This window comes from Penicillium vulpinum, assembly GCF_028829585.1.
Source record: "Penicillium vulpinum strain IBT 29486 chromosome Unknown utg000003l_segment0_segment0, whole genome shotgun sequence".
In the NCBI taxonomy this organism is placed as follows: domain Eukaryota; kingdom Fungi; phylum Ascomycota; class Eurotiomycetes; order Eurotiales; family Aspergillaceae; genus Penicillium; species Penicillium vulpinum.
In genome coordinates, this window is record NW_026643243.1 from 130690 (window position 1) to 157633 (window position 26944).

General features: G+C 47.5%; 12 protein-coding genes across 12 annotated transcripts; 8 read left to right on the plus strand and 4 right to left on the minus strand.

Moving 5' to 3' along the window:
• Nucleotides 1–211: 211 nt before the first annotated feature.
• N7479_005155 (uncharacterized protein) lies at nt 212–3813 on the plus strand (the record flags this gene model as incomplete). The annotated part of the gene is made up of 2 exons (XM_057252852.1): nt 212–655; nt 724–3813. The coding sequence occupies 2 exons, from the start codon at nt 212–214 to the stop codon at nt 3811–3813; spliced, it is 3534 nt and encodes a 1177-aa protein (XP_057106714.1).
• A 380-nt stretch (nt 3814–4193) lies between these two features.
• On the plus strand, nt 4194–5230 carry N7479_005156 (cleavage and polyadenylation specificity factor subunit 5; the record flags this gene model as incomplete). Its single annotated transcript, XM_057252853.1, has 4 exons — nt 4194–4237; nt 4311–4562; nt 4620–4867; nt 4935–5230. 4 exons carry the CDS (start codon nt 4194–4196, stop codon nt 5228–5230), a joined length of 840 nt encoding a protein of 279 aa, XP_057106715.1.
• Nucleotides 5231–6260: 1030 nt separating this feature from the next.
• N7479_005157 (lipase family protein) lies at nt 6261–7328 on the plus strand (the record flags this gene model as incomplete). Its single annotated transcript, XM_057252854.1, has 4 exons — nt 6261–6342; nt 6400–6565; nt 6626–6962; nt 7029–7328. The coding sequence occupies 4 exons, from the start codon at nt 6261–6263 to the stop codon at nt 7326–7328; spliced, it is 885 nt and encodes a 294-aa protein (XP_057106716.1).
• A 472-nt stretch (nt 7329–7800) lies between these two features.
• On the plus strand, nt 7801–8950 carry N7479_005158 (DUF3431 domain-containing protein; the record flags this gene model as incomplete). Its single annotated transcript, XM_057252855.1, has 3 exons — nt 7801–8177; nt 8242–8684; nt 8742–8950. 3 exons carry the CDS (start codon nt 7801–7803, stop codon nt 8948–8950), a joined length of 1029 nt encoding a protein of 342 aa, XP_057106717.1.
• Nucleotides 8951–9356: 406 nt separating this feature from the next.
• N7479_005159 (putative dephospho-CoA kinase) lies at nt 9357–10169 on the plus strand (the record flags this gene model as incomplete). Its single annotated transcript, XM_057252856.1, has 1 exon — nt 9357–10169. The coding sequence occupies one exon, from the start codon at nt 9357–9359 to the stop codon at nt 10167–10169; it is 813 nt and encodes a 270-aa protein (XP_057106718.1).
• Nucleotides 10170–12595: 2426 nt separating this feature from the next.
• On the minus strand, nt 12596–13379 carry N7479_005160 (uncharacterized protein; the record flags this gene model as incomplete). The annotated part of the gene is made up of 3 exons (XM_057252857.1): nt 12596–12862; nt 12913–13257; nt 13311–13379. 3 exons carry the CDS (start codon nt 13377–13379, stop codon nt 12596–12598), a joined length of 681 nt encoding a protein of 226 aa, XP_057106719.1.
• A 272-nt stretch (nt 13380–13651) lies between these two features.
• On the plus strand, nt 13652–14443 carry N7479_005161 (zinc-finger domain-containing protein; the record flags this gene model as incomplete). Its single annotated transcript, XM_057252858.1, has 3 exons — nt 13652–13996; nt 14084–14251; nt 14315–14443. The coding sequence occupies 3 exons, from the start codon at nt 13652–13654 to the stop codon at nt 14441–14443; spliced, it is 642 nt and encodes a 213-aa protein (XP_057106720.1).
• Nucleotides 14444–14751: 308 nt separating this feature from the next.
• Nucleotides 14752–15328, minus strand: N7479_005162 (YjbQ family protein; the record flags this gene model as incomplete). The annotated part of the gene is made up of 2 exons (XM_057252859.1): nt 14752–14910; nt 15053–15328. The coding sequence occupies 2 exons, from the start codon at nt 15326–15328 to the stop codon at nt 14752–14754; spliced, it is 435 nt and encodes a 144-aa protein (XP_057106721.1).
• A 211-nt stretch (nt 15329–15539) lies between these two features.
• On the minus strand, nt 15540–17470 carry N7479_005163 (beta-lactamase domain-containing protein; the record flags this gene model as incomplete). Its single annotated transcript, XM_057252860.1, has 3 exons — nt 15540–16789; nt 17018–17293; nt 17374–17470. The coding sequence occupies 3 exons, from the start codon at nt 17468–17470 to the stop codon at nt 15540–15542; spliced, it is 1623 nt and encodes a 540-aa protein (XP_057106722.1).
• A 1198-nt stretch (nt 17471–18668) lies between these two features.
• On the minus strand, nt 18669–19734 carry N7479_005164 (uncharacterized protein; the record flags this gene model as incomplete). Its single annotated transcript, XM_057252861.1, has 3 exons — nt 18669–18740; nt 18793–19261; nt 19328–19734. The coding sequence occupies 3 exons, from the start codon at nt 19732–19734 to the stop codon at nt 18669–18671; spliced, it is 948 nt and encodes a 315-aa protein (XP_057106723.1).
• A 671-nt stretch (nt 19735–20405) lies between these two features.
• N7479_005165 (uncharacterized protein) lies at nt 20406–20974 on the plus strand (the record flags this gene model as incomplete). Its single annotated transcript, XM_057252862.1, has 2 exons — nt 20406–20688; nt 20814–20974. 2 exons carry the CDS (start codon nt 20406–20408, stop codon nt 20972–20974), a joined length of 444 nt encoding a protein of 147 aa, XP_057106724.1.
• Nucleotides 20975–21656: 682 nt separating this feature from the next.
• N7479_005166 (N-acyl homoserine lactonase family protein) lies at nt 21657–22631 on the plus strand (the record flags this gene model as incomplete). The annotated part of the gene is made up of 3 exons (XM_057252863.1): nt 21657–21775; nt 21823–21970; nt 22023–22631. The coding sequence occupies 3 exons, from the start codon at nt 21657–21659 to the stop codon at nt 22629–22631; spliced, it is 876 nt and encodes a 291-aa protein (XP_057106725.1).
• Nucleotides 22632–26944: the final 4313 nt, after the last annotated feature.

Below are 26944 nucleotides of genomic sequence, written 5' to 3' on the forward strand. Positions count from 1 at the left end.
CAATCTGGGCAGTATTTCGGCCAGGGCTGGATCAACATTGCCAATCCCTCTCTCAGTTGGCTTTACAACATCCCCCTCATCTGGTGTATAATCCCACATACGATATATATTCCAAAACATATATAAACGCCTCTCATTCTTGGGCTCCCTGAAATTCCTAAGTGCATTGACCTTATCAGTCACGTCATTGGCCTTTCCCCTTGGCAACTGAATGCTGCCTCCAAGGTCCTCTGCAGCAAACCTGTGTCACAAAGGTCTCATTCGCAGCTCAACCCGCCCTTATCCCGATCTGTTGTCACGTATCACTGTGATCTGTCCTCGTTCCGTCCGGCCCGTACCTTTTCCGAATCTCTCTTTCGTGCATTGGACTCGCCGCTCATCCTCCCATTCCACTCCTCCTAACCTCACCGCCACACCCCCAATCATGGCTCAAATCGAGCGTATCACAGAGAACTTGGAGAAACCGGAGCTTGATGATCGCTCTTATCGGGTGATCCGTTTGCCAAACAAGCTTGAGGCCCTTTTAGTCCATGACCCAGACACCGATAAGGCTAGTGCCGCCGTGAATGTCAATGTTGGTAATTTCTCCGATGAAGATGATATGCCAGGGATGGCTCATGCAGTAGAGCATTTGCTGTTCATGGGCACAAAAAAGGTACAATGAAACAACTCACCACTGTCTTCCCAGCCGAGGTCAATGCTAACTTGGATCTCTGTTGTTAGTATCCCAAGGAAAATGCATACAACCAGTACCTAGCGTCCCACTCCGGTTCGTCCAATGCTTACACAGCCGCCACCGAAACAAACTACTTCTTCGAAGTGTCCGCTACGGGTGACTCCAGTGCCCCGAAATCTACTGGAAATAACACCCCTGCCGAGACAAATGATAGCAATGGCCTTGTGTCGAATGGGAATGGCTTAGATGGAAAGTCGCCTCTTTACGGTGCATTGGATCGGTTTGCCCAGTTCTTTGTCGCTCCACTTTTCTTAGAGTCAACCCTAGAACGGGAGCTGCAGGCGGTGGATTCGGAAAATAAAAAGAACCTTCAGAGTGACCTGTGGCGTTTGATGCAACTGAACAAGTCGCTTTCAAACCCTAAGCATCCCTACAGTCACTTCTCAACCGGTAATCTGCAGACCTTGAAAGAAGATCCTCAGAAACGTGGTCTGGAAGTTCGCAGTGAGTTCATTCGGTTCTATGAGAAGCACTACTCGGCCAACCGGGCGAAGTTGGTTGTGCTGGGGCGGGAGTCTCTAGACACGCTAGAGCAGTGGGTCTCCGAGCTCTTTTCCGATGTTGAGAACAAGAACCTTGCCCAGAACCGCTGGGACGATGTTCAACCCTTCACTGAGAAGGACATGTGCACCCAGGTGTTCGTGAAGCCGGTCATGGATACTCGATCCATGGATATGTACTTCCCCTTCCTTGATGAGGAGGATTTGCATGACACCCAGCCTAGCCGGTATATCAGCCATCTGATTGGCCATGAAGGTCCTGGCAGTGTTCTTTCTTACCTCAAGGCCAAGGGGTGGGCCAATGGCTTGTCTGCAGGCGCCATGCCTATCTGCGCCGGGTCGGCCTTTTTCACTATTTCGGTGCGCCTGACCCCTGAAGGTTTGAAGAAGTACCAGGAAGTCGCAAACGTCGTCTTCGAGTATATCGCTATGATCAAGCAACGCGAGCCCGAGAAATGGATCTTCGACGAGATGAAGAACCTTGCCGAGGTCGATTTCCGGTTCAAGCAGAAGACCCCGGCTAGCCGGTTCACCAGTCGTTTGAGCAGTGTTATGCAAAAGTCACTGCCTAGCGAATGGCTGCTGAGTGGGTCTTTGTTGCGACGATTTGACCCAAGCCTGATCAAGAAGGCGCTGAGCTATCTGCGGGCCGATAACTTCCGTCTAGTCGTTGTGTCCCAGGAGTTCCCGGGTACATGGGACCAGAAAGAGAAGTGGTATGGCACCGAATATAAGGTCGAGAAGATCCCACAGGAGTTTTTGGGTGGCCTCCAGAAGGCTCTTGAGTCGACTGAGGCTACCCGCACTTCCAACCTGCACATGCCTCACAAGAACGAATTTGTGCCGACCAGACTCTCGGTGGAAAAGAAGGAGGTTGCTCAGCCAGCCAACACTCCTAAACTGATTCGTCATGACGACCGGGTGCGCCTGTGGTTCAAGAAGGACGACCGTTTCTGGGTGCCCAAGGCCACTGTCGAGGTAACCCTCCGCAATCCTTTGGTGTGGGCTACACCTGCCAATCTCATCAAAACAAAGCTGTACAGCGAGTTGGTGCGAGATTCGCTAGATGAATACTCCTACGACGCTGAGCTTGCTGGCTTGGACTACCATCTCTCGGCGAACATTTTGGGCTTGGACATTTCCGTGAGTGGGTACAACGACAAGATGTCCGCTCTATTGGACAAAGTACTCAATACCATGCGTAACTTGGAAGTCAACCAGGATCGATTCAACATTATCAAAGAGCGCCTGACGCGTGCATTCCGCAACGCTGAGTACCAGCAGCCTTATTATCAGGTTGGAGATTATACTCGCTACCTCCTTGCCGAGCGTAGCTGGATCAATGAGCAGTATCTTGAAGAGCTGGAGCATGTTGAGTGCGCTGACGTGGTCAATTTCTTCCCCCAGTTGCTCGAGCAAACCCACATCGAAGTCCTGACACATGGAAATCTGTACAAGGAGGACGCCCTGCGTATGACGGACTCCATTGAGAAGACCCTGGGGGGCCGTCCGCTGCCTCCATCGCAGTGGTACCTCCGCCGCAATATGACCTTGCCGCCGGGTTCCAACTACGTCTACCCTCGGTCGCTTAAGGATCCAGCCAACGTCAATCACTGCATTGAGTACTACCTCTATATCGGACTATTTTCCGATGAGGTCCTGCGGTCGAAGCTACAGCTGTTCGCTCAACTGACTGATGAACCTGCATTCGACCAGCTGCGCAGCAAGGAACAGCTCGGATATGTGGTGTGGAGCGGCGCACGCTACAACGCTACCACCCTGGGCTACCGGGTCATCATCCAAAGTGAGCGCACGGCACAATATCTCGAATCGCGGATTGAGAATTTCCTCCGCGAGTTCGGCCCTACCCTTGAGAAGATGCCCGAAGAAGAATTCGAGGGTCACAAGCGCAGTGTCGTGAATAAGCGTCTAGAGAAACTTAAGAATCTAGGCTCCGAGACTGGCCGGTACTGGTCACATGTCGGATCTGAGTACTTTGATTTCCTGCAGCATGAGACTGACGCGGCCAATGTGCGCACCTTGACTAAGGCGGATCTCATTGCATTCTACCAGCAATACATCGATCCCTCTTCGACAACACGCGCTAAGCTCGCTATCCATATGAACGCCCAGTCTGGTGCGCAGGTTGAGGCGTCCAGACTAGCCGAACAGAAAACACGCCTTATCGAAGCACTTACCAAGCACTTCGAAGCCGCTGACTTCGCCGTGGATTCTGGCCGCTTCGCAACGGCATTCGATGAGGTTGAGATGGCAGTGGTGGACAAGTCCCAGGTCATCTTTGTTGTGAAGAACTTCCTGGCGACCGAGACGGGCCTGTCACAGCAGAAGATCGAGCCTGTCCTTGAGACGCTGGACGAGAAACTCGCTTCTCAATTAAAGGAGCTGGGTCTTGGCTCTAGTAGTGACATGCAGGGTGCGGCTAATGGCAGTGGCGAAGCTCAAAAGGCCGTTGTTATCACCGACGTGCCGACCTTCAAGGCACGTTTGCCCGTTAGCACTGGCCCCGTTCCTGTGGCGGATTTGAGCGAGTATGAGGAATTCGATGCCAAGCTATGAGTGGTATACATGTGGAGTAGGTTTGGTGTTGGGTTGGATGACTGCATGAATGCGAGAGTTGAGGTGTTTATCAATTGAAGATATATTTCGCTTCCAGAAATGAACAATAATTAAAATACATGCCGATAAAATTTGCTATAGTAGATAGCTAATTCTATATAGTGTTGATCTATACTCTCTATCCTCCGTATACGGAGTACCTATGTAGGTACATACATAGGTAGCCCTGGAGTGTTTGACCGTTAGTTATAGTTATCGTGTTGTTCTAGATATCGAATTTAAGAAGGCGGTCAACGCTGATAAGCGATAAGGTAACATCGTACCCAGTTTGGGGAGCTCTTGCCCTTCTCGACCACAACAACGTCGATTACCTCGTCAGAATGGCTACTACTCCGAGGGACGAAGTCTTTGCCAGCGGTGTTCCGTAAGCATCTTAATAAATACACCATTTGTTAATGCAGTTTTCGAATGGGTCAACCTAACGCGACGACTTCCAGGCCTATTGTCCCCAAGGACTTCACTGCACAGCAGCCGGAGACCGTCCGCCTGTACCCCCTGTCAAACTACACCTTCGGCACCAAGGAGACACAACCAGAAGAGGACCCTTCGGTTCTGGCACGGCTGAAGCGCCTGGAAGAGCACTATGGCCTCCATGGAATGCGTCGGACTTGCGAGGGAATCCTGGTGTGCCACGAACACAACCACCCCCACGTGCTGATGCTCCAGATTGCCAATGCATTCTTTAAGCTGTAAGTACACAATAGGGCTTAGTTGCGCATTCAAAATACATTGCTCATTGTCTTCAGGCCAGGCGATTATCTGCACCACGAGGACGATGAAATTGAAGGTTTCAAGAAACGACTGAATGAGCGCCTCGCACCTGTGGGATCTCAGTTCTCCGGCGAGGGCGTTAATGATGACTGGGAAATCAGCGACACACTTGCGCAATGGTGGCGACCCAACTTCGAGACTTTCATGTACCCGTTTCTTCCTGGACATGTCACGCGCCCCAAGGAATGCAAGAAGCTGTACTTCATTCGCCTCCCGAAGAAGAGTGAGTTACAACCCACCATGAGGTTTTCCTAGTTGAACATTGCTTACATACGATCAACTCACTATAGAGGTTCTCTCCGTCCCAAAGAACATGAAACTTCTCGCTGTGCCGCTATTCGAGCTGTATGATAACACTGCTCGCTATGGCCCTCAGCTCTCTGCCATCCCGCATCTCCTATCGCGATACAACTTCGAGATGGTCGATGAGAACGATAACATTGTTGCTGTGACTCCTGGCACCCCGTTGCCTCCTGGTTACACTATCCCTCGCAGCATTGTTGTTGCCGGTGATGATGCAGATGATGGGGAGGACACTGGTATGACTGGCGTTGAGCAGGGAATGAAGATTGAATCTCACCAGTAGTGAGGAGTGATTTCAAGAACAATGAACGCTAACAAGCCTACTTTGGGCCTGGACACCACGTGTCCCGGGGGGCCAAGGTTTTCTGCTGGCAGCGATGATAAGCAAGATACGCTTCTGACTGGCATCGAGGATGAGCTTCGCCGATGATGGCAATCTTTTTGAGACCTCGAGAGAAAAAAGACAAAAGATTGCAAAAAAAAAAAAAACAAAAAAAACAAAAAAAGGGCTCCATTGACAACGGAATGGATATAGCCAGTCAAATCAATTTTACGCTTCTAATGACCATACATGTTTAATAATACTGTAGTTCAATATTGTTGGATGTTCTCTACAAGATATAGATCCGATCACGGGTGAGAGTGAGTGGCTGGGAGTTCATCTACATTGGACCTCGGGAAAATATGAGATAAGATCGTCGAACTACACCTGGACATCTGGACATTTGGGGCCCGCCAAGCAGAAAACCAATCAACCAACAACAATGAAATTAACCCTGCAAGCTACCTCTACCCCATATGCAAAGAGCCCAAAATGTTCATCGTCACGGAACATTATATCGCATCGAGAAGTAATCACCGCTGAATCAACACGTGGATTCCCATCCTGCACTGCAAGGCACAAACTAGGCGCTTCCCATCACAGCCCTAACTTCGGCTTGCACGGAATACTCTATATTACAATGTAGGCCAGTATATCTCTCAATTATCCGAGATTGATCCAGGGTTACATTGCTGGTGACGGCACTAAACAGTTGCATGGATTCCATGTCGATCCCACCGGAATTCCACCGGTGGTCACGCGTGGAATATGCGCCATGAACGGAGATATAGCTAAGTCTGGAAATAATTTATTCTACGAGAGAATGGTGGTTATACCCCGCTCCTCGAATATGTCCGTGAAGGCTTTTGGGGTCTATACGGATCCATACGGACTCGCCGAGCATACATAAAGAAGTTGTGTCTGCATGGCTACCTCCAGGTGTGTGCATACTTGCCGTTGAGACGGCCTTACTCTGACAGAGATCTTCATGATGCTTCTTCTTGGTCGACTTTGGGGTACCGCTGCTCTTGTGGCGTTGACAGTTGCTGCTCCTTCTCGTCCTGTTCCTCGAGGTACGGATATTCGTTCGCCTTTTGTTCAGATTCTTCCGTGACTCATGCAAGCAACAGATGTGTCGACTGATTTGCTTGGTCAATTAACCCTGTTCTCTCAGTGGGCTGGGGCGTCATACTGCACGAACAATAACAACTCGACTGGCGATGCGCTATCTTGCGCAGAAGGCAACTGTCCCTTAGTGGAGGCTGCTGACACAATTACTCTATACGAGTTTGATGAGTATGAGGCCAACTTCTAAATCCTTTACAAACTGTTCGCTAATACGGTGACACTCATCAGGTCCTGCAGCTATGGTGATGTTGCCGGCTTCCTTGCGGTCGACAAAACAAATAAGCTACTCGTCGTCTCATTCCGAGGTAGTCGCACACTGACTACTTGGATTGCGAACATCAACTTCGGCTTTACCGATGCCAGTGGCATATGCAGCGATTGTGAAGTCCACCGCGGGTTCTGGGAGGCCTGGGAGACTGTCGCAGACGATCTAACATCTAAGATCAAGGCCGCACAGACAAAATACCCGGGTTACACTCTCGTCCTGACAGGCCACAGCTTTGGCGCAGCTCTTGCCACGGTGGGAGGTACTGTACTTCGAAATGCGGGCTATGCATCAAGCGTGGTAAGTACAATGTTTCGAAATCCATGATTACCTTGATAACAACGTATACTCACAATGGGTCTATAGTATTCCTATGGTCAGCCACGAGTGGGAAATGAGGCTCTGGCTAAGTATATCACGGCGCAGGGAAGTCTCTGGCGAGTCACACATGCAGCTGATTTGGTGCCTAAGTTGCCACCTGCATCAGTTGGCTTTAGCCACCCAAGTCCTGAGTACTGGATCACCAGTGACAACGAGGCGACGGTAACCTCGTCCGACATTGAGGTCATTGAAGGCGTGGGCTCTAAGTCTGGAAATGCGGGGACGTTGAAACCGGATACTGAGGCACATAATTGGTATTTGGGACATATTGATGCATGCCAATAGGGTGAATAGGCCCTGTGATGAATACATATGTACTCCGTAGGTAGTGGTATGTCTCGGTGAGACAATATACCTATCAGATAGTTTGATAGTTATATAACATATCATTATATTAAATATGTTAACTTATCCATCCTTGATTACTTTTTAAATGAGCTTGATTTTTTATATATTTTTTAACACAACAATGATGTTATAACTGTAAGTCCCAAGACTGGTGTGCTAAAACACTAGAGCTTGGCTTAAAGATTTTGTGGAGAACTTGGAACTTGCGACACGTTTAACCTCATGTCTTCTTTGAATTGCATTTATTGCCTACACAGTACTACATGAATAGTATCCGATCAGTATCCAAGTATATTTTACGATCTTCCCCGGATTTTTGGGCTCTCGGGCCTTGATTTTCCCGTTAACCCATCAACTTCTCCTCCCCTCGATGACTTGACCACCTGGGCAGAGTGCCCTCACATCCAACATGTTGTTCGCTCCTAGTGGGCCCCAGGGCCCCCGACGTCGCAGTCGCATGAAGGCTATCTTACTTACCATCTTCATCGTCATTGCCCTATACCTTTTATTCTTTTCAACAACGAAGTCCCCCGTGAAGACGAAGACCGAAACAGGCACCTATGCGCAGAAACATGAACATGGATCGGCGAAACAAACAGACGAGCCGGCTCGTCCTGCTATACCGAGACACAAGAATATGATCGTGGCCTGCATGAAAAAGGATGACACGTCATGGTTGTCAGAATACTTTCCCGACTGGACAAAAAGTATCTACGTGGTGGATGACAAGCGTGCGCCATTGACGGTAACGCAGAACAAAGGCCGAGAGTCCATGGTGTATTTGACGTGAGTCCGACACGCAATATGTGTTACCTCTCGTACTCCATACTGACTTGAGCTATTGAACCAGATACATTATTGACAATTACGATAATCTACCGGACACGATGCTCTTCATTCACTCGCAACGCTACCAATGGCATAACGACGACCCCTACTACGACGGCATCCCACCACTCCAAAATTTCCAGATTCCATACCTACAAGAGCAGGGATACGTCAACCTACGATGTGTTTGGACTCTCGGATGTCCAGCGGAAATCCGTCCTCTCACCGACAGGCACAGCAGCAACGTACATGTAGGCGAATACTTCAAAGATGGATTCATGGAGCTATTCCCTGGCACCCCAGTTCCGGAGGAGGTGGGCGTATCGTGCTGCGCGCAATTTGGTGTGTCTCGTGCCAAAGTGCTGGAACGGCCGCGCAGTGACTACGAGCGCTTCCGCAACTGGCTGGTGAAAACGCCGCTAGACGATGATTTGAGTGGACGAATTATGGAATATTCATGGCATAGTAGGTGTTCTCCCTGTAACCCCTTCGGTTTCGATCGAAAGCTGACATTTTCTCTAGTGATATTTGGAAAGGACCCTGTGCATTGCCCCAATGCGAAGGAATGCTACTGTAAAGTGTTTGGGCTGTGCGATCTGTCCTGCCCATGGGAAGGTGGCTGTGATGACCGCTATTCCCTGCCACCATTCTCCTCACTGCCTAAGGGGTGGCCGCATATTGGATGGAAGGGCCAAGTACAAGACCCTTCACACGGATTGCCGGAAACTTGAATTTGGTGATGGATTGAAGAAATCAGCCACATAAGCCGACTCCCCTTTTTGCTGCGTTAGGACAGCCGTCTTGCGCTGCGTACATGCGCTCTCAAATTGCAGTGCTCTAGGATATGCATCTATAAGTGCAAGCCGAGGATATCCGTCGGTCGCAACTGAGCACCTAAGCATATCCCAAAGATTGACAACAATCGAATATATAGCAAATAAAAGCAGTGAATTTGATTGGGGAGTTTTTTTTTTTAAAAGAATCGAATCTCTAAAAATGTACCTGCTTGATGTATAACACAGGTGACGTACATAAAACATTCCCAATGCGGAGCCGAGGCTATGTCTCCCCGCATTGGCAACTTACATCTCTTTTGACAACTCTGGAACTCTTTCTCTCTCTCTTTATAAAGCCAAAATGTTGATCATCGGGCTCACCGGCTCTATAGCAACGGGCAAGTCAACTGTCTCGTCCATCCTCTCCACACCACCCTACTCCCTCCCAATAATCGATGCCGATCTCCTCGCCAGGAAAGTAGTCGAACCTGGTACCGCAGGCTACAAAGCAATCGTCAACTACTTCGGTCCCAGCACACCAGACCTACTCCTGGAAGATACGCCCACAAATCCCAACGGAAAACCACTAAACCGACCGGCGCTGGGCCGGCGCGTCTTCGGCAGCACGGAAGAGCGCAAACGCGACCGACAAGTCCTCAACGGCATCGTCCACCCCGCCGTACGGTGGGAAGTCTACAAATCCCTAATTTACCACTACCTGCGTGGTCAATGGGCAGTTGTCCTAGATGTACCACTCCTCTTTGAGAGCGGCATGGATCTCATCTGCGGAACGGTGATTGTGGTCGGAGTTCACGATCCTGAAATCCAAATGGCACGGTTACGCGCCCGCGATGCGCATCTTACAGCCGAGGATGCAGAGAACCGGGTTCGCAGTCAGGGGGATGTGCGGACGAAAGCAACGCAGGCGGAATTCCGGGGGACGACGACAGGGCGCGGAGTAGTGGTCTGGAATGATGCTGATAAGGCAGAACTGGAGGTTGCTGTTAGGGAGGCTATGGCTAGTATTGCGGCGTTAAGTCCGAAGTGGTGGGCGTGGACGCTGTTGATTGCGCCGCCGGTTGGAGTGGGGGTTGCTGCTTGGAATTTGATTGTGAATTTTGCGACGCAGAAGGGGTGGGAGAAGAAGAAGCAGGAGGAGAAGGCGAAACTCTAAGATTTTTTTTTTTTTGGCTTTTTTTTTTTCGAGAAAAGCCAGTCGCTAGTCAGATACCTCTATGTGGTGCCTTTGCCGGCTTCATGCTTTTATCAGGGCGTAGTCCGCTTAGACTCAAGGAGGTCCTTAGCAGAGCTTAGGGCCTAGTATATACAATGTACATTGATTATTATTATTGTATTGAATCAGCTGGAGATTGTCTAGTCTAACCTATGTATGTTTCGGTGGCAAGCTCCCTTCAAATGCCGTTCTTATGGGATACCCCTGAACATATAGCCCTAGATTAATTTTGATTTTGCTCAAAGGTTCTCTCACACTGAGAGATATATTGTTTTATGCGGAATAACCTGAAATTTTCAGGTGAATCCCTCGAAATTTACCAAGTTCTTTAGTAAGGAGAGACAATGCTAGCTAAGACACGCTCCGCGAACATCTCATTGCACAGTGAGCTTATGCTAGACCAGCGGAGACAGCTATGAACGGCTTTTGCATAATGTGTGCCACTTTCGCAGTGCACATTGTCCATAAGCCTGGATGCGACCCGGAATTTAGTGATCAGTGGTTCCTGATGGTCATCGTCTGGAGTAAAGAATGCACTTAGGGATTTTCTAGGTGACAGCTCCATTAACGTAAGCCCTAAGGGCAACAGAAGATTGCTTCACACATCAGGATATTGCTCTGAGTTAGAAGTCTCTATCCCGATACCAGGAGGGACAAGTGACGATGGGCCATGAGAGATATAGATTGTCCAGTAACACGCTGTAGCCATCGTCCGCAGCAGCCAGGTGTATATCGGAGCTATCTCATGAAGATTTCAGCCAATTGCCACAGAATTGAACCGCACCACATCTATGCTGATAGCAATATGGAGCCGATCTCGCCGACTAGTTATTGCAAGAACTTTGCCAAGAGGCTTTTGTGGAACTTCTTTTGGAACTCTCTTCACTGCATGCATTGTGTATCGGAAAGAAGTATTCATCTTGTTGGAAATGAAACCAATAGTCTTCAATATGAGGAGACGAATAAAAATCTTGAATGGGTGGGATAGAGGAATGCTTAAGAGTTATTTCTGATGTTTCCTCTATGAGAGTAGTAGCGTTGACATGAGCCCTAGATCTCCTTTGAACTTGGTGTAATGCGGAATCGTCATAAAGGGAGAGAGTGGCAAGTTCCACGCCCTCTTCAACCTGTGAACGTCCGAGGACCACTTCTGTCTAGGCCAATACGCAATCTGTATTCATATTACTTGCTGCTGCCGCCTTGCTGAAAAATAGCATCCGGAACTGAGATGGAGAGTTTCCGAGAGGATGATCTTCGGCATCCTTCATAGGATTTGTTTGTAGTTGAAGCTGAACACTTTGTTGCTCTTCACGGCTACAGCGCCAGTAGTTCCCTTCAATGACCATTTGAAATAGCCCTTCAGCAAGCATGCGTTCCTTTTTGTATGGCTGTAGAAGGGGGCTCCAGGGCTGGCGCCTTTTCTTGCTCGCTTCTCGGTAATCGGACTGGTCAATCAGAAACCTCAAAATTGTGGTCTTCGCATTGGACTTTGCAAGGAGATCATTGTAAACTGCTTTGCTAAGGAGCTCACAGAATTTACATATATCGATTTAGGTTCTTAGCAAAATCACATGTGCGCTGTAAATCGAACTCGGCGTTGCATTTTACTCCTAATACTCCACACACTGCGGTCTGTTGTAGATGTTGATATGCGATAGCACACGAGTCGATGCAGGTTCATGAAACTTCTGGATACTTTATGACTCATCTAGCGGAACATCAGCCCTTGGCTTCCATGCTGGGGGTTGTCTTATGGGTATGATATTTTGGGTATATAAAACCACTACAGTAGGGCAGGAAAGCATTATGTCAACTAATTCTATCTGCCTACCTATGTATGCATACCATGAGATATCTGGTATCCGTCTAGATACTAATGCTGTCTCATATAGCACGATCCCAACTACATTATTGTCAAACTATGGATGACCGAGGACATGTAAGAAGATATCTTTTTCTACACTCAGCGCGAGGGAAAAGTCGTCACCAAAACATCCGACTCTACGACCGAACTGAAGGTCAATGACCGCAGCACGGACAACATACACGTAGTCCATAAGAGCCCTAGCAGTCGAATAAGGATATTCGAATGGTGCTGCTAGGTAGATAGTTACCAATCACAATTAGTTTTGACTACATGACTTATAGATATATAGTATAGATGTGTATTTAGTTAGCATGTATTGGATAGAGAGAAGTAACTACCTAGGTAGGTCAAGGATTATAGTGATTGCTAAGCATTTACCACCAGGAGATGATACTGAGAAAGAATTGATTGATAGAACCGAACCCCAAGACGCCGTATATGCTATGCTAAAACGCCAATCAAAACATTCGAGCTGGATATATCGCGGAAGATCATCCGTTTAGTAGCTCTTGCGCTTCTTTTTCTTCTTCTTGTCAGAAGATGGGGCTCCCAGCAAAGACCCCCGGCCAGACCCAGAGATACTAGTGAGTTCAGACAGCTTGGTCTGTCGCGCGTTTCCTCTGGCTTTGGCTTCTGCCTTGAGTTTGGATCTTTCCATCATTTTGGCAACCTCTTGTGGGTTCGACGGGTTGATTATGTCGTCTTCGTAGTCATCCTCACCATCCTCACCATCCTCATTGCCCTCCTTGCTTGGTGTAGTCTGTGGCTAAGAGAGTTCAGTACAAAATATCAAGTCTGAGAGAGGGAAATACTGACCTTGCGCTCTTTGCGCTTGAAATTGCCATACGCCCGTCGTCCACCGGAGTAGTCATCGTCATCTGCATCTAACGAGTCTGCTGCCAATACCATAGGATGCTGAGTGGACTGAGGGGTAGAAGGGACATTCAAGACCCAGTGTGTCTCACCAGCCTCGGCGGCTGCTCGTGCGACAGCTTGCTGCCGCTTTTCTTCCTCGGCAGCAAGTGCAGCGGCGATCGCGTCCATATCGGAGGTGCGAGGGCTCTCAGCCTCGGTAGAGAGACGGGGGCGCTTAGAATTGTGTGGGCTGGCATCAGAAGATGGGCTCTGAGTTTCTTTCGCAGCTGCAGCGCGTCGCATGAACTGGGATATGGTGTAAGTTGACTGGCTGTCAATCAGTATAGTGTCATTCATACCTTCATGGTCAATAAATTTGATGACATGGTCTTCTCAGGCTTTCCAGCCGGGGACGAAGAGCCAGCCATGATGAGTTGAAAATAAAAACCCCAATGGATATAAATCCAATTTTTTAAAAAAAGAAAAAAAAGATGTCAAAACGACCTCACTTGCGAAGCGCAAAATAAAATGACCTGGCAGAAAATCCAAGTGCAGGGTGGAGCTATCTCGAACAAGCAGGCGGTGACCACCCACCAAACCACACCTCGCGGATTATTCACTGCCGGCTTGCACTTGGTCCCTTGCCAACGCTCTTTTTGTCCTCCGTCATAACCAAAAACCCCGGGGAAATTTGCCCAGTATGATGTCCTGTGGCCGCAGACTTGTGACCTTTGCGTCGGTCCGTCCGCGCTTCATTGTCCGCGCATACTCCTCGACTGTGCCCCGTCTGAACGAGAACCCTATCCAAGTCAACGACCCGACCCCGCGGAAGCCCACGCCGAATGTCTCCGCCACCAATGCCGAGCCTACCGACCAGTTTGGACGTCAGCGTAACGACGGTACTCTCCAGGAGGCCCCCGAGGTTGGCGAGCGCATCCGGAGCATGCAGGCCCCGAACCGTGCTACCACCTGGGCTGCCAGTCAGCAGCCGCGTGAGAAGGCCATGGTTGGACCTCGCTTTGAGCAGACAATCATGGAGGCACAGGTGCGAATCCATTGAAAACAGAAGTGGTTATGCAATTGCTGTTGGCAATGTATATTAATGACTTACGACTGACTTGCTACCTTTTAGCCGCAACCATATGCCGCTATCGAGCTCATTCACAGACAGCCTGTCCGCTGGACAAAGTCCAAGGTTGTCAGCTGTGATGGTGGCGGTGGCCCTCTCGGTCACCCCAAGGTCTTCATCAACACTGACAAGCCTGAGATCGCTACCTGCGGATACTGCGGTGTTCCCTTCGTATGTTCACTCATATCCCGCATCTTCCCGGCTACGATTGGATCTTCGCTAACATCTCTCTAGGCCCACGAACAGCACCGCGCTTACTTGAAGTCCCTGCCCGCCACTAGCTACCCCCTCGAGCCCACCGGTGATGTCGCCGAGGTGAACGAGTCCCAGCGTGTCACCGAAGGTGGCTTGGAGCAGCGATAGACGGCTAGCATGAGATTTCCTTTATCGGCGTTGCACAATTTGCGTTTTTCAATTGGTTTTGGGCCTGAGGCCGTGTACAGAAGAATATCGATGAATGGATGCACTGCCCTTCGATCGTGTGTGATGGTATTATCCTCAAAATGTGTGTACCTACTTCCGACAACCTGCATATGATGATATCATATAATCTGGGTCATATGTTGAGACTCTCGCCAACCCAAATCCCTGTTTTTTTATTATCCCGCATCACTCGTAGCTGAGGCATTCTAGATAAATCACAATTGCCCGTGCCCAGCCCCGCTATCCAGTCAAGCCTTCTGGCCCTGGATTGTCGCAACAACCTTGCGACTGTGTCGACTCGTCCGGAACTCGAGGTACCAAATTCCCTGCCATGTTCCTGTTGCCAAGCGGCCGTTTGTGATAGGGATATTGACGGAAGCGCCAATAAGCGCTGATTTGATGTGAGCCTGTGGTAAATTAGTGGCTGGTTTCGTTAGGGAGAATAAAAATAACCGCGTGAAGATAAAGTCAGGCTAGACTCTAAGCTCTTGAAACGAGCATAGCGATCTAATCCAAATTCCAAATTTCCTGCGATCTCTAAAGACATACCGGCATATCATCCTCGCCCTCGGCAGAATGGCGATACAAATTCCCCTTCTTATCCATAGGCGCAATACGGTCCAGCGCATCACTCATATCGGCGCGAACATCGTCATCCCAGTTCTCATTCAGCGAAAGCGCACAGCTGGTATGCTGCACGAACAGATTCAGCATGCCGACTTTGTAGTCGCGAATCTCGGGGACCTCCTGGAGGACATGGTCGGTGATAAGGTAGGAGCCGCGGCTGCGAGAGGGGAGAGTAAAGGTCTTCTGGGACCAAGACATGATAGTATAGAATTGAAAGAGATAGATATGCTGATATGCTGAGAATCAAGCGAAGATATTATAGAGGGGGAAAGAAAATACGAGTGTTGTGATTGGGTGGGTTCTCTGATGTCATTGCGGGTTACTCTGAGGTCCAGCATCTACTATGTCTGTATCCGTTGGGCACGAATATCTTCATTTCTCCTCTGTTAAGCAATTTGACTATCTATCCTCAAGGCGTGACAATATTTAATGCAGGGTTGGGCACTGCGATCAGGGAGGTGATACTATCCCAAGCATCCAAATCCCCAGAAGTAGTCAGTTGGTCGAGACTGGGAGATTTCCCAATCACTGTAGCTCCGACAAGCTCCACGAGTTCCTTATGATTGAGCCAGACAGTCAGGGTAGCAGCTATATTCTCCACAGGCGGAGAGGCTACGTACGGAGCTACTCGCCCAGTCAAAGCAGCATTGCTCAGCCTGAGGTGCCAGCCGGCACCAACCCCTTTGGGCTGTTCCAAGTCCGTGACCATAAAGTTAATGGTGATTTCATTCCCAAGATATTTTTCTGGTTGTTTGAACGCCTCATATCCATCGATACGGACAGCGATTGTGTCAAATAACTCATCCAGACTCAGTGCTATCAGTGACTGGGGTGCCATTACGTTGGTCACTGCCTGGGCCCCATTTTCGAGCTCAAAAGCAGCGGTGAGGTAAATTTTTCGCCAGGTGCCATTCTCTGAGCTGTATCCTAGTTCGGTGTACACAGCTGCCAGCTCCTCCTTTGCCATTCTGGCAACTTCTCCGTCCTTCTCATCGGGGTTGCTTTGAGTTGCAAAGACAAGCTTATTCAAGACAGTAGCGGCGAAGTGGAGATTCTTGTTCGCGCGATACTCCTGGGCCTTTTCAAGAACCGCTTCATTTCCACCCATACATTTGACAAATTCAGTAGATTCATCAACAGGCTTGAGCGGCCAAAGACTGGCAGGATTCCCATCGAACAAGCCTATATATCTGTCATGTACGGCTTTGACGTTGTGGCTGATTGAGCCGTAATAGTCACGCAGGTTCGTGCGCTCTTTCAGATTTGGAAGCATTTGAATCTCTTCCGCGATTTCTACCGGGGTCTTGCCATCATTGAGCTGTCGAAGCGTCTCATTGTGCAGGTAGGCGTAGTAGTCACGCTGTTCGGACAGAAACTTGACCAGTAGCTTTTCGTCATCTTGGTTCCAGGTGGGCCAGTGGTGGGTAGAGAAAACCACGTCACTCTTCTCACCAAACAAAGCAATTGACTCATCTAAGTATCGTGACCAAAGTCGTGCATCACGAACTGGGGCGCCTCGCAGAGTTTGGATATTGCGCAGTGTGTGTGTTGCATTCTCTGCCATACACAAGGCATTGTAGTCGGGGAACAAAAAGTTCACCTCTGCAGGGGCCTCAGTTCCAAGGGTCAATTGGTAGATAATCTGTAAACCTTCAATGCCTGGGTTCAAAATTCCATTTTGAAGAATGATCTAGGTTGGTGCCAGGAGAGAGGAAGCGCCAGTGGATAAGGCCTGTCCAAGTCCACAGCCAATCTGGCCTATCGGGGATTTGTCCAGGGTGGTTCCGTACATGTAGCTAGATCGTCACGCCATTGCTGGACCGGCATAAGCGTTTTCACTGACAGCATGCTCAAGGAAGCCATCGGGACCGATAATTTACAGAGCACCACCGGCTTTGGTGGCGATGTCACTGATTTCCTGGGCACCGCCAAAATGATCCACATGGCAATGCGTATACAAAAGACTTTTGATTTCTGGGTCTTGGCCGTTTCTGTCTCTGTGCTCCTCCTGGTAGAGTTCAAAAGCCTTGCGCGCGGTCTCTATCGAAGTCAAACAGTCGATGATGATGACTCCATTCGACTTTGGGATTTGGACAATGGTCATGTTGGCAAGGTCAAAGCCACGAATTTGATAAATCCCATTGGTCACGAAATAAAGACCAGCTGTTACACTGTAGAGTTGTCCTTGCCTCCATAGTGACTTGTTTGCAGTATCGGGGGAGTCCTCTTGGAGGAACGCATACGCTTCAGCATCCCGGACGAGTTCCCCCGTTGTGTCCGAGGTGATGTAGGGATGTTGAGGTGTTCGCACGAGACCCCGAGAAGCAAATTTGAAGTCATGATTGTCATTTTCGACAACTGAAGACTACGGGATTGCCATGATGAAGAAAGAATAAAGGTGAAAAGTGCGAGTGTTTGCAGGTCGGAGTCTGATAGTTGCTTCGTGGTTCCTGGTTTGACACTTATTATTATATACTAGACTGATATTTGCCTTTTCTTCTTTCTAGTCTGTAAACAAATCAAAACCCCTCATTCTCTGTCTTAACGAATCCCTGCTCTCAGCTCTAGTGTCTACAGCCATACAGCTGTAATATAGATGTGTATCATGCATCTAAATATCTCGTGTAATATGCATACAGCATAGAGGTTGGCCAAGTTTGTCTTCCAATATTATTTAGCAGGAAAGCTCGGATTATCTCGGACCCCTTCAAATAAAGCAACTTTCAGCCAGCCTTGAAGGCTTTCCCGCCAATTTATGATCCATACAATGGCAACCCGCCAAGCCGTCAGCAAAGCTAGCACGACCAACTCCATCAGTTTCGTCCATCAATAATAGGAAAGTAACAATGGTTGGAACGTGTCGAGTTACTGAGACTTATAGGGACTTATACATACTAATAGTATACTCCGCACTCTGCTGTTTATTTTACTCATTCTTTGTTTTTTCAATATGTTTGGCTCTATATCAGCTCAGTATTATATAGCTATCTCTCAGGTTGTACCTACTTCTGTTTCTTCCTGGAGTTACCCCGCTGTGATACATAGTTGCATAAATAGTTCTACCTGGTCGGGGAGAGGGGAGGAATTTAATTGGATTGGTGTGACAGCTGGGGAGGGTAAATCAGGCTAGGCTCAGCTACTTTGCTTTTCTGTGACGAAATATCTTGAGATTGGTTTTGTTGTCGATTAGAAGACACTTCCTCACAATTATCGGATCACATCATCTTTGGAACAAGCAACTCTAAGCCAGCAGGTAAAGCCTAGGGTCTGTTTCACTTATACTCTGTAGATGGAATTTCATTGAAACTTAATGCCATCACTAGTACGGAAGACATACGGAAATCATATCTTTATGTGATACATCCATGTAATTAAGAAGTCCGATCCCATTCACATCAAGATACAACTCGCGCGTTTCTTTGGCAGCAATGTAGTCGAAACACTATGCATCCACACCATAAGGTGGCAAGTATTGCTCATCTGCAAACAATTCCACTAGATGGTATCGACGATGCGCTGTGAAGAGCATGATCATTCCCTAGGTGAAATTTCTAACCAAGGCGAGTAGCGATGGGCTACTCTGAAGGAATTTATAAGCCGACTTTGTAACCTACAATCGATTGTCAGTAATCTAGACGCAATATTAAGAGCTAGAAACCTACAGTAGGAGTATAGCTCGTGAGGTATCGCAAGACATCCAAATGCTGGACATGATGCGTGTTGGCGAAATTCGCCACGAAATTGCCCGTTTCATCGTCGAGACAGAATTCTTTGTAATATGACAATATGTCATTAGTAAAATCAATGAAGAGCACAAGTTCCAGGGTGATAGGGAAGTATTGCATCATGTATTCCTCTTCGGGGAAGATGGAATTGGGATATAGCAAATGGACCATGATCTCTGCACCCCCGACCTTGGTCCTCAAGAACATAAGCATGAGACGGGACTCGGGGGAGAACTTGAAGCTGGACTGTTTGATCTTATGCTCAATGATACGGCCATTGATATAATCAAGCATGGCTTTAATTATTACAGAGTGGCAGTATGGACCATAATAATGCGAGAAGTTGCGAAGGTGGGAATCCAACCCAGCAAGCATAGGATGGCTGTGACGTTGATTCAGAGTAAAGCTATCCAAATCAGCCTACAGTTGAGTACAGTTAAGCACTTGCGATGGAGTCCAGATGTTGACTCACTTTTGACCAAATGCTTGAAGATCGCCCATAAATCCCTCCGCCACATCATCCAGTAAAAACATATAGAGGAACTGAATGGCAGATAGCACCCTCACCTGGAATGGAAGAGACGTATAACCCATATATGCAAAGTTCACCGAAGGATCAAGCGTTTGTTGGACCGATTTCTCAATCTTCTCTCCTAGATCCAGACTTTTGAAGTACTGCCAAACAGCGTTTCTCATCTCATGGTCTTTAATCACGACAATGCTGCGATCGAAGTTGATATTCTCAAGAAAGGTCCTGACCAGCGACTTAATTTGATCGATTTGAGCCTTTCCCGAATTAACACCTGTTCCACCAGTCTCAATTGATGTCATCTGAAGTCCATGATAGACGAGTTTGCTTTCTGCGAGAACAGGGTCCATATTGTCAATTCAACGGCAAAGATGTATCAGCAAAAGAAGTAAAGGAAACTGTTCAAAGTGAAAGTGTCACAGGCTCAGACTAGATGTGATAGAAAGAAGTTTAGGGAAAGGCAAAGATTCTCCCCCAGTTTTGGTCACTTGATGCCGTTACACGGGCAAGATATATATAGCTCAATGAGTAGCTCATGTGGGTAACATATGGAAATATAGGTATACAGTCAGTCTTTAAAATCATCGGTATCTTCGATACACCCGATAGATGATATCAGGTGCAATTCTCGTCCAACTTTACTTAACTGCAATCTCAAATTGCCACCAACATATCAGATCTATGGGAATAGGCCGTTTATTACAACCCTAGGACCTGATCATTAATTGTTAGTTAAATCCTCCAGGGCGTATCGGTACGTTCATCTGATTATTTCATAGCTAAGTGATCCGATGGTGTTGAATCCGACATATTTACGAAGATCACCCGCTTGCCCTAATTTATACCCTTGTATTATCCCAGTACAAGGCAGAAAAGGCATACAAATTGGCCAATATCCCCACTCTACATGAGTAATCTCTGTCCAAGTTACCCCATACTTGAAGTGAAAGAGATCAGCGGCCACTCTCGCTTGCTTCTCCTGGCGTTTCTTTTCAACAACTTCTAAAATCAGCAAAGAGAGATGACTTCTACAACGTATTCTTCTCAAACTTCTCTGGTCAAAATGTTAGCCTCTCCACCGAAGATATCCCTACCAATGCTTGGAACAAATAGCGAAGAGATTGAAGTTGTCGATTTTGATCTTTGGGTTGACTTGTCAAAACGAGCGGAAATCGAATTTGGGGAATTCATAACAACGAACTCAAGTAAGAGTGACTCTTGGAACTACCACATTAGTGAGCCAAGTGGCAGTTTTAAGACGATATCGCCTGGCTGGCCAAATGACTGGTTTGGTGGTGGTAATAGTGAGAGAAGACATAGTCCCTCACCCAAATGTCTCTTTGGCACCATTGCAACAACAATGATAGTTTACGCTGGACAATGCACAAAATTGTTTCCCCAAGCGATGGCAGATAATTCTTTTATAAAGGCCACACGGCGAGGCTAGCACATCAGATTGCATATGGCGGGTGTATCAAGGTTGAAATCGACTCTCCACCCACGGAGTATATTTTGCCCAAGGAGGATATTGCGGTGTTTTGGGTGGAATGGAGCCTTAGGCTGTTAACTTCGGAGAAATCATGGGGCTAGATAGTAATGAACGCTTTTATCGTTGTTAGTAACGCTCTAACACAGTCCTGGTATCTTGCTGTCATTCTAAGCTGCATAGCTCTGATCAGCGCGCTAGCGGTGGAGCATGGCAAGATGAAAAAGAGGACTTGAATTTCGAGCAGTTCCCACTGACTCTGTGGATCCCTTCGAGGATTGATCAACTGGTCAAAATGTTATAAGGCTTTAATTTTGGTGCTCAAAACTATTTATAATATGTATAATATGTATGTTGTTATTTCATATCCTAGATTCCAAGTACCTGGACGTGTTTTCCCAGTGAAACTACGCTCTGGTTTATCATTCGTCAATTCCCTATTTCCCCTTCAGGCTTTTGTCGGATGGTAGATCTACCGAGAAGTCTTCAGGCCCCCCTGGGCCAGTGAGCGGGCTCGGCAGTGCTAGCTCGAATATAGGAATTTTCCAGATGCTATCCTTGTCATAACTGGAGATTTAAAAAAAAACAATACATGGCAAAGACCCAAATAGATCAGAGATCTTACATAGTTATGTAATTATTGTTTATGTGAGACAAACCCCTCATTTAATTAGCGTACTTCTGTCACAAACTGCGGGGAACACTCTGCTATGACTTCGTAAGGTCTTCTAGGAGTCCCTCAATTATTTCCTCTGCATTTGGATGTTTAGATATTCTTCATAAAACATGAGTTCCTCAGATCCCACCTCTCTGCTAGTGGCAGCAGCAGTCCCGGCATTCAAATGTCCTGCTGGGACAAAGATGCACATTCTGAACTTGGGCTCCCTTCAAGCAGATGAATCATGGTTTGTATTTGCTGCCAACTCGTGGATTTCCTGCTAATATTGCACAGGATCTTCAGAGGTGGCAATGCAAGCTCCTTGAGCAACCTTAATCCAGTGAACAAACGTCGAAATTTAGTGCTCCTTTCAGCTCTCATTGAGTACCCTGGAGTTGGCCTTATCCTTTATGAGACGGGCTGTGCTGAGGATCTAGACGTGGTTTGTCACATCGTATCCCTATCTTCATTATGTATCACTAAACGAAATACAGAAATGGCCAGCACCAGTCACAGATGTCTTTCCACGAGTTGAATACTCTGAGAACCATAAGCTCCCTAATGCTATCAAGGCCACTGGGAACGACATCAAGGACGTGAAAGCGGTAGTCATTGGCCATCTGCACCTTGATCATGCCGGAGGACTTGAACATTTTGCGAACACGGATGTCCCAATCTATGTCCATGAAGAAGAGTTCAAGCACGCTTGCTGGGCGGTAGCAACCGGGGCTGACTTAGGTGTCTATCTAGGGCACTATATGTTGCTCGAGGAGCTGAAATGGAACACCTTCAACGAGTCACAACTCGACCTTTGGCAAGGTATAACACTCCACCATTCACCTGGTCACACACCTGGACTCTGCATCATGCAAGTCAATCTTGCCAACGATGGACCCTTTATTTGGACCTCGGACCAGTTTCACGTTGCAGAAAACTATGATCTGGGTCATCCCCACGGAGGCTTAGCTAGGGATCACAATGCGTGGTATCGCAGTCTCAACATGATTCGCAGACTTCAAAGACTGTACAATGCAACGTTGATTTTCGGCCATGACAAGGAGGTTGCATACAAGCTCATAAATGCGAAGCCGTACTATGAGTGAAGATCTACACTTCAAGCTTGCTGTCGGTCTGCTACTCGATCAAATGAAAAATTGTATCCTTTCAGAGCTAATCTCGTTCAACGCTAGTGTGTATATTGGCTTGACCCGGGTTGTTAAAGAAGCGGAAAAGAGCGGGGAATAAATTCGAGGGTATTCTCATAATCATTTTCATTGAACATCCCAGGCCATCGAGGAGAGTAAATTGATCAAATACTGTATGGAATTTTGGAAGTCTTGGGCCCTACGAGTTGTAGGGAACAATGGTGGAAAGAAGCAGAGCTCCCGACTATCTCCCTATGTAGAAATTGTCCGACTACTCCGTATGGTGGAAATGTATGGGTCCAATGAATGGTATTCAACTCTCCGTATTGCTGTATTGACTTCCTGGCAATTTATACTGTCCTGATTACATAAGAAATATTACTGCATACTTAGGATTAATAAATCCTCCGGTATCCTGGTGTATCTGCGCCGACACACCCCCTCAGCGGTCCCAGTATGCTTGCTGAGATCGCTGTATCATCTTGTAATTCCTAGTCTATAAGATGGCCTATATCAACCATGTTGAGCAGTCGCACGAAGTTCTCATGCTTTTGCCGAGTGAGCAATTTGGTGAGGCCATCAGCAACCATGCTTGCTGTAGGCACCCAGCGCACCCGTATTCGACCCTGTTGGACTTCCTGGCGGAGCCAATGGTGGTGAATATCGATATGTCGAAGCTTCGTTTCAAAAGCTGTGTCCTCGCTTGTCAATAAGCTGATAGTCCTCTCGTTATCACAGTCGATTGTTAGGTGGTGTGACGGAGTAAAGGCGAGGTTTTGAAGCAATCGGCGCCACTATTGGAGCTGCTTTCCTGCCTCCGATAGGCCGAGTAGCTCTGCTTCTGTGGTTGACGTTGTCACTGTGGGTTGCTTGCTTACTTTCCAGTCAATTGGACCGCTGTATACTTGATAGATATACCCAGCTGAGCTTTTTCTATCCGGGTGGTCTCTATACGAAGCGTCACTTACAAACTGCACCGAGTCGGTCCCAGTATTGGCTGTTCCGTACTCAATCGCTAGGTTCTGGGTAGAGTAGAGGTAGGTGATAACTCGATCAGCTGCTTACTGGTGCTGTGGACCGGGGTTCGTGAGAAATTGCGCGAGCTTCGCGGTCGCCTTTGCAGCGTCGGGCCTAGTGATAATAGTGGTATACCCTGCTGAGCCTACCTTTTGCTGGTATAGCAGGATTTCCTTTGGCGTTGCCACCCCCTGAAAAGGGGTCAATTCCTTAACCGGCAGTGGAGTATAGACTGGTGCCCTTTCTGTTAAGTGATATCGGGTAGCAATGCTTATTATATAGCTATCTTGATATAACTAGAGCTTCTTTTGTTACCGGTCTCGAATGATTCGTATATTTAGGAACTATACTGCTTCTCTATGATCGGTTAGTTCCCAGTGTGCTTCGAGATCTCGCTCTAATTGCTGTGCCTGCGCCTTTGTATTGGTATAACTGGCGATTAGGATATTATCTATATAGAAGAAAACCAGTAGTCCTTTTCCTATAAAAACGCATAGGTCTTCTGGTACTTGCTGTAGACCTAGCTTGCGGAGTACGCTTACTGCTTCTTGCTGCCAAAGTTGTGGTAAGATCCGTAGACCGTATAGCGCGCGACGTAACTTCCAGTATTTATCTAGGTTTTGAAATCCCTTAGGTATATACGTATACGTCTCTTAGTCTAACTTGCTGTTTAGGAACGCGGTGACAGTATCTCTCTGTCTTAGGTCAAGATCAAAGGCAGCAACCAAGGCAAAAATTATCCTCGCTGTTCTTGCTGCTAGCGTAGCAGCTCTCTTTTCCTCGTGAGAGATGGTTTCAAGGTCTCCGCGTATATAGATACGGGCCTTAAGCTTCAAAAGGTACCCGTCCTGGTCAAATTTGTATAAGAACACCTATAAAAGAGGGAGAATCTGCTTCCCTCGGTCTCTTGGTTTCTTAATAACCTTAAAAGTCCCCTTTTCAGAGAGGGAGTTGATCTCCTTCCTTATCGCTGCGAGAAAACCTTCCTGAAATAGGTGGTTTATTATATCCTTCCAGTATTTTGGCGGTGGTGGGAGGTCGTCTCGGTGGCGGCGAGTGTCTGGTTTCTCAGCGTATAAGCCAGCGGCAAAAGCATAGAGTAGCGCCGGCGGTTCCACTTCTTGGGTGGTGCTTATCGCGTAGGCGAAGTCTTTTTCCTGCCTTACTTGGCGTCTACGCCTACCACTGAGTATATTGCTGGTATCTATATCTCCGATTATCTCTCTTCTCGGAGCTAGTAGCTCTGCCTAAAGTTGCTTCTCTAGTTCGTCTTTAGTGGTTTTAAGATCCGCTTCTTCTTACTGGATCTAGTCCCTTTGATCTCCCTCGGTATCCACCCCCTAACCAGAGCCAGTATACCTCTCTTGCTCCTGCGGTGGGGTGATTGGTAGTGGTGGTAGGGGCTGTTCAATCGGAAAGGAACCTAGTAGTGCTTGTGGTGGAGGGTCTGGGGTCGGCCAATATAACCTATTACCTACCCCCTGGACTGGGGTAGTCCCTCGTTGGTTAACTGTTATCTTTTAGACCTCTGCTTATTGCGGAACCTCCTTTTACTGCTGTACTTGCTGAGGCTCCTGTGCTTCCTATAGATCCTGAGTCCTCTCTTCTATTGTACTAGTCTCCTCTTGACTAGTAATTTAGTGGTTTATCACCTGTACGACCTCCTTAACAGTGAGTTCCTGTGGTCCCGTTATAGCTGGTAGTGGGATAGGCTGATATTTCTTATAATTAGGGGTATATTTTTGTGTCTCGTCAATAACTGTATCCCTGATATACCTCACTTTCCCACTATATAGGAACCAGATCTTCCAGATATTCGAGGTAAGGTATCCCACCACGAAGCCAATCTCTGCACGTAGGTTTATCTTATCGGACTGTACTTGCTTCTCAATCCTGCAGTACACTAAGCTTCTATATAACCTAATATTTGATAGGTTTATCCTCGGCGCCTGTGGTGCGACTTCCTTCCTCACTTCCTCCTATGGTACTACCCACCGATTCTCGGCGGCGATATACGTTGGTGTACGATTTAATAACTATACAGCGGCGCTTGCGAACTCCGGCTATAGCTCCTTTGGGAGGTTCCCTTCGAGGGCGAGTATACGTATCCGGGTGATAATCATTCCACCTAATCTCTCAGTATACCTATTTATCTCTGAGTGCCCTGGGGGGGAGTGATATATCAGGATACTATCTCTTGTGAGACTATACTCCGCTGCTCTGCTAGCTGCTACTTTATTGTTGTAGTGGAAGGCCTTGATTGGCAGCTTCTACTGATTTCTTATAAGTTGTACAAACTGGTTGATAGCCAATTGACATTTAGGTTTCACTTCGTAAGTCATGATCCAGTGGAATCTCGGTCCTTCTAGGTAGAAGTAGGATATCCAGCGGTGCTTATTGTAGGCTGGCTGCAGCTGAATTAGGTCGAAATACACCCTTCTAAAACGTCCAAAGGTACGTCCAACTTATCGTCTTGAAATCTACCTCGGAGCACTTTCTGTCTTATAGGTCTGATATAGAGATTCTTGCTCTGTGCTTGCTCCTCCTTTATCGTCAAGAATAACGCTGTCTACTATAGTAGTAAGCTTTGCTACGGTCCGCGGTTAAATGTGTGCTAGGCGTCGGTGCTAAATTTCAGAGGAAGCCCTTGATTCCTATGGCTTCACTGATTTCCGTTGTGCTTGCTGCACAGTATATACTTGTTGTGGCGGAGCCTCGCCTGGCTTATCAAAGATCTAGAGATTGAATTGATCCTATAGGTTCACACAGACGATAGGTCTATTATTTGGGTCCCGTATACAGTTTGTACGTTAGCACTAGAGGCCGCCTTTCTTCTTTAGTATCGCGTATAACACGAGACTTGTATAGAAACTTGGTGAGTATAGAGCGTCGCTTAAGGTGATCTCTATCCTTCCCTTTACTGGGTGTCTCCCTAAAAGTCTGACTTTGCCTCTCCCTAGCACCTACGTGGTACTATCTCCGGTTATTAGGTCAATTATATCAGGTGTGAAGTCGACGAATAGGGCTCGGTTATTGCAGATATACGCACTTAATCCGGTAGCAAGAATCCACCGGTCACGGAGGGAGGGCTCGCCTACCTTTACTACAGAGAGTACGTGCTTACTAATCTGTATAGCTTCACTTGGCTTGCTTTGAAAAGTGGTTACAAAGCTGACTTAGTTGGCGGATTCGGCTGGTTTTTCCTGTGCTTACTGAGCTTGCTGAGCTTCAGCTATCACTTTATCCACCTATTG